At 38.8% G+C, this 9,422-nt stretch overlaps 1 protein-coding gene across 1 annotated transcript; it reads right to left on the reverse strand.

Moving 5' to 3' along the window:
- Positions 1-6,508: 6,508 nt before the first annotated feature.
- On the reverse strand, positions 6,509-8,452 carry LOC110038900 (alkane hydroxylase MAH1-like). The gene is given in 2 exon segments (XM_020743823.1): positions 6,509-7,749; positions 7,752-8,452. Coding segments are annotated over 2 exon segments (1,467 nt in total). The 5' UTR covers positions 8,244-8,452; the 3' UTR covers positions 6,509-6,774.
- Between the last annotated feature and the right edge of the window lie 970 nt (positions 8,453-9,422).

Raw genomic sequence — 9,422 nt, forward strand, 5'->3', positions numbered from 1 at the left:
ATCATTTCAGAGAATCAATTATGATCAATGCCCTTTTACGCTCTGGTTTGGCCTAAGTCTTAATTATGGTATGAAATTCTAAAATTATTATTTTACACTTAAGGCTCTTTCCTTTATAATTCTTTTAATTTAATTCAACTGATTTTGAAATTTTGTTGCCACCCTACTCATGAGTCAATTAAAATATCAGAAGAGAATTCATATTCTTTTGATTTTTATTTAATTTTTAATTATTATTTTAGTTTTAAAATATAAATTTTCAATATTAATTAATTTAGTTAACTAAAATATATCTTCTGTCCTTAGGAAGATTTTAGGAGGTTCACCTAGGTCAGAGGACATCAAAGAATGAATTTAAAAAAAAAATGAATTATATTTTAATTTTTATAATTTTTAGTTGATTTAATTAAATAAATAGAAAATGAATTTTTATTTCAAAAATTCATTTTTATATTTTTCATAAATCTATTTGACTTTAGAGAACTTAGAGATGTTTACTTTATCTTTGACTTTAGAGACTTCACATTAAAAAATAGTTTTTTGGCCTTTAATTTTTACAGAGACTTTCTAAGTCGATTACCTTAAATTTGGCATATTTTTATGACTTATTGAATTAATTTTATATTTTTTAAAAATTTTAAATTATTTTTATTAATTTTAAAATAAGAAAATATATTTTTTAACTTATACATCTAATTTTTATTTTTTCTAAGATCCTCTGATCATAATAAACCTACGCAAACAAACTTTGTATTTTTCTGATTTATATTTTAATTTTTATAATTCTTTTAGTTAAAATAAAGGTATTAACATTTAAAATTAGGGCTTTTAATCTTAAGGGTGTTCTTTGATTTTGGAAAAATCATAGAACACTCATAAGCACATGAAGATTAAGCCCTCCAAACTTCATATTATTGTGATTACTATTTAATTAGTTCTGATTTAAATAAATTTTTTTTATGTTTTTAATTAATTTAAAATTAAATATAAGATAAATATTTTTTATTTTTTGTTCATATTTTTCTTTTCTGTTCACTGAGCACAGTGGTATTTTTATTTTATTTTTATGAATTTTCTACACAAAGATATGAATTTTTAAAGTTTATGTAATTATTTAATGTAATTATTTAATGTAATTATTTAAATCCAAAATACCCTATTTTCCTACTTATCTGAGTCAGCGCCGAGTCATCCTTAACCTTCCCGAAGTCCCACACATCGACATTTGATTCGCTGCACTTTCCACGTAGCCTGTTGATTGTGCCTGTTATTCGCGTAACATTGCACCGTCTGGCTCCATCTCGATCGTCCGTTCGGTACACGCGAAATTGAATGATATCTGTTTATTGTCCCAAACACGCTTTAACCAGAGAATTGCCAATGTTCTAACCCTATGTTCTCGCTTGATACTCAACCAATTTAAGTGTGGGTTGTTTCTACACCTTCATTTAAGTGAGACAAACACATCTATACTCCTAATTACGTATGAAATGCACATGTCTTTCACAAAAGTCCAAACCGAGCACAAATTTAGGGATATTGAGTTATACCTTTGTCTAAGAGGTGAGACCTCAATTAGGTTAGTTGGAGACGATCGACTTGACCTCACGAACCTCCTCGAAGTGTCACCTTGCTCTGTGATGAAGCCTCAATTAGGTTGGTTGGAGACGATTGACTTGACCTCACGAACCTCCTTGAAGAGTCACATTGCTCTTTGATGAAGCCTATGTATGATCTTGGTGAGAGGGTGGCTCGAGCTTGGTCTTGAGCTAGGTTAGAGGGCTCAGGAATGACTAATTTTGATTGGGGGAAGTGGTTTAGAGGTAATAGTTTTTGGAAGGTTCAATTTTAAGTTTTGTGGAATTTTATGGGATGGCCGTGAAATATCTTGGTTTTTGAGTTCAAAATCAGGGTTGTTTGGGTGGTTTCAAGGCTTGAAAATGGTGGGAATGATCTTCTTAGGAGTGTGCGAGTGGTATGGATTAATTTTGGTAGGGCTTCACTAGTGTTGGTGCGCCTTTGCCCATTTGTCTGTGAAGGTGGCCATTTTATAAGCCTGGACAGGAGGAGGGGAAAAGGCTCCAATTGGGTGGTGCAAGTTAGCTTAGGTGGAGGAGAAAATGGTGCAATTGACCAATTGGAATGTACCACATTGGATGGGTACAAATTGGTATTTAACTCATGGTGAGGGCTCTCAGTTTTAAGTTTTCCGACAACTAGGGCGGCCGACTAGACCAGAGGAGGTGGCTAGCTGGCTCAGGGAGGTCAGGAGATGCTTAATGGTGATTAGCTTGGGGCTTGGGAAGACTGGTTGCATGGGTTAGAGAGTTAACCAAATTAGGGGGAAGGGCTTGTGTGATTTAGGGATCCATTGGTCCATGACTCTAAGTGGAGTTGACTTGGTGATGTGATTAGCATCTTGTGGTTAAGGAGTGGTTTAGATGATTAGGGTGTTCAAAACAAAGGTTTAGGCTTGATCTTTGGATCAGGGTTTGGATTTAGGGAAATTAAGCTTCATGAGTGGGCTTTGGTTTTGGATGAAATTGGGCTTGAGTTTAAGCTCAATTATGGGCTCAGTGGATTTAAAAAATTGTCATGGGGGGTTTGGGATTTCAATTGGGTGGAAATTGATTGACCATGTGGACCAAATTTGATTATTTTCTGGACTTAGGGTTAATTTGGGGATTTTGGCTTAGGTTGGAATTTAGGTTTGAAAATTGGTAGAATTGAGTTTAAATTTGGTAAAATTGGGTTGGATTGATGAAGTTGGGTTTGAGTTTGAAAGTTGGATGAGTTTGAAATGAATTTGATGAAAATTGGGGAAGATTTGGGGGTTTTGAACATTTGGGGATAATTTGGTAATTTTGGCCAATTTTGGTGGATTTGGGGAATTTTGGATGCAGCTAGGGAAATTGGATAATTAAGATTGGTTTAGGTGAAGTTTGGAGTGAAATCGGGGATTTTTGGCATTTTTTGGATATTTTTTGGGAATTGAGGGTATTTTGGTAATTTGGGGGACTTTGGTTAATTTTGGGAAATTTGGGGTGAATTTGGGCAATTTGAATGGTTTGAAGTGGTTCAACATGATTCTTGATGAAGAATTGGGAGTTTTGACAATTTTGGAAAATTTAGGCTTTCTGGGCATTTTGGTAATTTTGAGGAAAATTAGGGGTGGAAGGCCAAAGTTTGATATATTTGTGTAATTGGGATAGATTGCATATGGTGATCATGCAAACCACAGAAAAGTCTCCCCAAGGCCATAAGAACCATAAGATCACCAATATGAGTATCCAAAAGGAGCAAGGAGATGGGTCAGGTGTAGGTGATTTTTAGGGTTTTGGATGATATGGGTTTGATGGGCTTAAGTGTGTGTTTGTGACCAAGACCAAGCCACCCAGGGTTAACCTAAGGCCTGAAGGTCTTATGGGGGACTCCTTTTAGGTTCCTTATATTGGTTTCGTCCTCCTAAGTGCTATAGGTCAAAACCACACCTGTGAAACCCCAGAGAGAGTAAAGAAGTGTTTACAATTTCTAAGGGAGGTGAGGTTCTTCACTAGTCTTATAGGATAGTAAACAAGAAAGTCCTATGGCTAGATCCTCGGCTTCTAAGAGAAGAAAACTAGATGTCACCAAAACTGAGGGCAATAAGCATGAAGCTGCATGCAAGCTTGCCAAAACCGTTTTGTCCTGAAGTAGCAAACACTGCAGTTTATCTGATCAATCATAGTTCATGAATACCTTTGGAGGAAGGCTTACCTGAAGAAGCCTAGAGTGACAAAAATGCATGTCTATTTCATTTAAGAGTATTTGGGCGTTTTACATATGTGTATGTTGATGCAAGGTTCAGGAGCAAGCTTGACTCAAAATCTATCAAGTGCGCCTTCATTGGATACGACTTAGATGAGTTTGGGTACAAGTTTTGGGATTAACAAAATAAAAAATTCATCAGAAGCAAGGATGTCACTTTTAATGAAATTGATATGTATAAGGATAGGATCATAACTTAAGACAATCCGTTTCAACTACTTTTGAAGAATCTAAATATGTTGAGATATAAGATATTTGTGATCAGAAGTATGAAAAAGAAGTGCTCAACCAGAAGGAGCACTGGAAGTTCCTCAGTCACCTGCTACAAAAGTTAAAAGATCCAACAGAGTGTACACATGTATTCTCATTCCTTACATTATTTGTTACCAACTGATAGTAGTGAACCTGAATGCTTTGCGAGGCCACTCAAGTTGAAAATTCAAGGGAGTGGGAGCTTGCCATGGATGAAGAAATGCAATCTTAGGAGTCAAATTAGACTTGGGATTTGATGGTACTACCAAATAACAAAAGAACACTATATAACAAGTGGATCTACAAACTGAAAGAGGAGTCAGATGGTAGCAAGCGCTACAAGACAAGACTTATTTTGAAGGGTTTTCAGCAGAGAGAAGGAGTGAATTACACAGAGGTCTTCTCCACAGTGATAAAGATGATGATTGTCAGGGTTGTGCTGAGTTTGATAGTAGAGGAAGTCATACATATGGAACAGATGGATGTAAATTAGCTTTCTTACATGGAGATCTAGAGGAGGAGCTATACATGTGCAACCTCAAGGTTACAAGGTTCTAGGAAAAGAGGGTTTGGTCTCCAGATTGAAGAAGATCCTTTATGGCTTGAAGCAGGCCTAGAGACAGTGATACAGAAGGATTGACAGGTTCATGTCAGACAATGGGCACTTGAAGTGCCACACAGACCATTGTTGCTTTATCAAATACTTTTATAATTGTTATATCTTGCTTCTTTTGTATGTAGATGCCATGTTGATTGTATGGGCAGTACGGATAAAATCAAGGAATCGAAGAAACAATTATCAAGTGACTTCAAGATGAAGGATTTAGGTCTAACCAGGAATATCCTCAGGATGAGAATCAACATGGACAGGAGTGCAGGAACATTGAATTTTTCTCAAATAGAGCATGTTGAGAAAATCCTATAGAGGTTAGATTTTAATGAGGTGAAACCAGTCAGCACTCCCTTAAGCAGTCACTCTAAACTACCTGAGGAGCTATTGCCTAATTCTGAAGCAGAGCAAATCATAGATAGAGAGAACTCCGTATGCTTCAACAGTAGAAGATTGGTGTATGTAATGATTTATACCAAATCAAATATTGCATATGTAATGAGAGTGGTCAACTGATACGTGGGTAATCCAGACAGACATCATTAAGAAGTGGTAAAGTGGATTCTCAAGTATTTAAGGGGAACAATCAACGAGGCACTTTGTTATGGAAGTGCGGGGATCAGTCTACGAAGATTTGTAGATTTAGATCTAACAGGAGATGTGGATAATAAATGAAGTACAATGGGGTATATCTTCACATTGGGGAGCACCATAGTGAGTTGGGTTTCCAAATTGCAGAAAATCATTGTACTTTCAACTACAGAGGCCGAATATATTGTTATCACTGACTCTAGCAAGGAGATGATTAGGCTACAGAGTTTCATGGCAGAATTGGGCTAGAAGCAGGAGATTGTAAAACTCAACAACGACAATATGAGTGCGATTCATCTTGTTAAGAATGTTGCTTTTCATGCTAGGACAAAACACGTTCAACTGAGGTATCATTTTATTTGCGCTCTTGTTGAAGATGGGCAGTTGCTCCTTAAGAAGATACACACTGCTTAGAATTCTGCGGATATGTTGATGAAGGTGGTGATTTTTGAGAAACTGAAGCTATGCTTACTTCAGTTGTGTTTCATGAAGGTTGAGACGAGGGATGAGTCACGCCACTGTACGTGACTATGAAAGCAATTCAGATGGAGGTGTAGTTACAAAATACTGGTGTTTGGTGCAATCAATCTCCAAGTGGGAGATTGTTATGTGTGGAGACTGATTTGCAGAGCAACTTATAGGGGCAAAACACCGACGCATGTGTCGGGCTGTGGACGCATAAGCGCCCACTTGAGTGCAAACAACAGAGAAGTTGACGCATATGCGCCAACCTGTGTACGCATATGATCCCACTTAACCTTATGCGTTGCTTTATTACCAAGAGGCCGATGTTTATGTACCAACCTATTGACGCCTATACACCCAACATAAGATGCCGATCCAGTAAGCATGGCGCTTAGGTGCCCAGTTCGAGCGCCTATGCGCCCAGAGCAATTTGTACATGGGATTTGGTTTTTATCCTGATTTCGAGCGGCGTTTCAATTGTTCCTACATGAGGTTTCTCAACAAGTTTCTGGTGGAGTATCAGAGAGGAGGATTCCTTGGATCTCGATGTGGATTTTCTTGCATCGAATTAGATCAATAAGAGTTTTGAGTGAGGACTTGTACGTTTCCTTAGGTGTAGAAAGGAAATTTGAGTATGTTCTTTATAAACTCTCTGAAATTCATAGTGAAATTTTTTTGTGGTGTGACTCCATGGTTTTTCTTGTTCTCGGTTTTTCTGCTTAAAATTTTTGTTATTTTCTGGTTGCTTTGATTGTGCTTTCTATTTAGTTCTTTGTTCTGATTTTCTCGAATTGATGTGCTCCTATTATTCCGCGGTGTGGTTTAATTTCTAAGTGATCCTAAACCCAAATAAAATTAGGAATTGCTTGGATTTTCCTATCAGTATGTATATAAATCCTACTAAGAGAAAATAACAGCAATTTTATTTTATTTTATTCGATTATGCAATTTTGTCTCCAACATTCACATGCAATACACCGGCACCATCTTATTCATACAATATTGTACTTGGCTTTTTACAGGGTTTTATCTTCCCTAAAAACGGCAAATTAACTGTGCCTCCTCATCACCCTCACCTTGAACCCATTCCGCATATGCAGTATGATCGACAACTTGGGCTCCACCACTTGCCCCTCCACCATCTCCAATCTAAACTCCCTAACTACAGCCACCACCACCTCCCTTAACACCGCAAAGGCCGTCGCCTTCCCCAAACACGCCCTTGGTCCACAGTTAAACGGCATAAACTTATACGACGGCTCATGCCGCATCTTCCCCTTCTCTGTTATCCACCTCTCCGGCCTGAACTCCAAGCAGTCTTTCCCCCACACCCCCGGCATCCTACCCATTGTGTATGTAGAAAATAACACCTGCATCCCCGGCTCCACTCTCTGCCCGCTCGGCAGCATCTCCGCCTCCACCGCACCCTTCTCCTCGAACGGCACAGGGGGGTACAACCGCAGCGCCTCACAAAGCGCCGCCTGCAAGTACACCATCTCCTCCCCCACCGTCGCCTCCCCACGCCTTATTTCCTCCACCAACTTCGCCTCCTTGTCCGGATTCTTGCAGAGCAAATAGAAGAACCACGCAAGCGCCACCCCGATAGTGTCCCTCCCTGCAATCATAAAGCTCAATGTCGTGTCCCTGAGAAACTTGTCGCCGGCCAAAGAGTCGTCTTTGATGTAAGCCGTGAGGAGACTGTCGTTTAAGGAGTCGGAGCGGTTGCTCTCCTTCTTCCTCTTCTGTATGCTCGCTGCAATGACACCGCCAGCGACAACCCAAGCTTCGGCAAGCTTCTTCTCTCTCCCCAATTTGAGACGCCTCATGAGCTTCCACCATAAAGGCGGAACAACATGGCGGTGCAGAATTGTGGCCATGGCGTCGTCACTTCCTTTGGCGAATGGCTCTACGTGGAAATCTGGTGAAAGAGAGGCGGGGTCGATGCCAAATACTAGCCTGCAAGTGACGTCGAATGTTAATCTCAAAAAGACATCTTGCAGGTCAATTATTTTCTTTTGCTCGCTGAATTGCCGCAGCAGAGGAAGGAGAAAGTTGTCAACTTTGTCTCGGCTGGAGATGTGACGAAGGCCCGAAAGCGGGGTTGGGCAATGAGGATATGAGCCTTCTTGCGCTGGCTGCTCCATGACTCATCGTCGGCGTTGAAGATGCCTTCGCCGAGGATATCGAAGTTCTCAGAGTATTTATGGCCTTTGGGGTAGTTGTGGAAGTTAACGTTGAAGATATGGTTGGCGTTAGCAGGGTCGCACGTGAAGAGTAACTTCATGCCGGAGAACCATGGGCCGCGGAAAAGGAAGGTGCAGCCGGAGGGACCGAGGAGGTCAGTCAAGAAGTCGTGGAGGCGGTGGAGGTTAACTGTGAGGCCGGGGAGCATGCCGACGATGGGCCAGTTGGTGAGTGCGCCTGGACCGGTGCGGCGCTTGTGGAGGAAGAGGAGGAATAAGAGGCAGAGGATGGTGGAGAGGAGGAGAACTGTTTGCAGGGGGAGTTCTGCATCCATAGTGGCACGTTTGGGAGAAGATTTGCTCGAGTTGGGAAGATGGATGGTTAACTTATGGCTAAACATCCATATTTATAGAAGAAAAATGCACCCTTTCGAGTCTCAGAACAGAATTGTTAGATAGTGAAAGATAAATTTTTTGGCCGAATATTCGGTTGTCATCATAAATTTCATCTAAATTTTATTATTTGTATTATAATACAAATATACGACCATCAACATTTTTTTTAGTTTTATTCATATACTAAATTTCATAATAATATCTTAATTCATAGATATTTGTTCTTCATTTTTACCAAATTTCTAAAAATTTTATGTAAGTGAATGCAAATAAATGAATTTGATATTTAAAAAAATATTGTGAATGTTCTTTTTATAAGGAATTAAGATTTGAATATTGTGTGTAATATTACTGAATTTTGATTTGTGAATTGGGTCATCAACAACAAATTATCCTATCAACCCCCTACTTCCATCACCCAAACAATCCCGACACCAGACTAGTATCACATATTCTCATGGAATATAACTATATCTTTTGGAGTCATGTCATGGTGATTGCATTACTTACAAAAAATAAATGTGCCTTTGAGAATCGTTAGCAAAACTCAAAATTGTAGATTCAAACCGTATCAATTCCATGGACAACCAACAACAACATCTTCATTTCATTGTACTTAATTCTTTGTCCAAGTAAAATTCAACAAGAATAATATACTTGAATATTACCTCATGTATTTGGATTGATCTCATAGATCATTTTAGTAGAGCAATGATCCCAAGATCTTTAAACTAAGACACGAGTTGATCTACCTACAATGGGAATACACTTGGTTATTATTCAGTTTACAAAGCTGAAAACCATTGGGGAAGAATTTTATAATCTTAAGCAAATGTATGCATACATTCAAGAACAAAATTGTTGGATGGGACAAAAAACTAGAAGGGAAAGATCTTCAAACTAAGAAAATATGTTAAGAACAACAAAAGTAACCTCCGGGCTGCGGGCTCCGAAAGTTTGATTGTTTCGGCCTCTCGTGCTGCGAGTTCTAGGTTGTTAGGTTGCCAGGTTAAATTTTTTTTAGTCACATTAAATTTTAGGGTAAGACACCACCCATATATTAAGATTTTTAATATTATAAGTGTTTATGCTCCTCAAGTAGGTTTAGATATAGGTTC

Source organism: Phalaenopsis equestris, unplaced genomic scaffold, assembly GCF_001263595.1.
Source record: "Phalaenopsis equestris unplaced genomic scaffold, ASM126359v1 Scaffold234275, whole genome shotgun sequence".
In the NCBI taxonomy this organism is placed as follows: domain Eukaryota; kingdom Viridiplantae; phylum Streptophyta; class Magnoliopsida; order Asparagales; family Orchidaceae; genus Phalaenopsis; species Phalaenopsis equestris.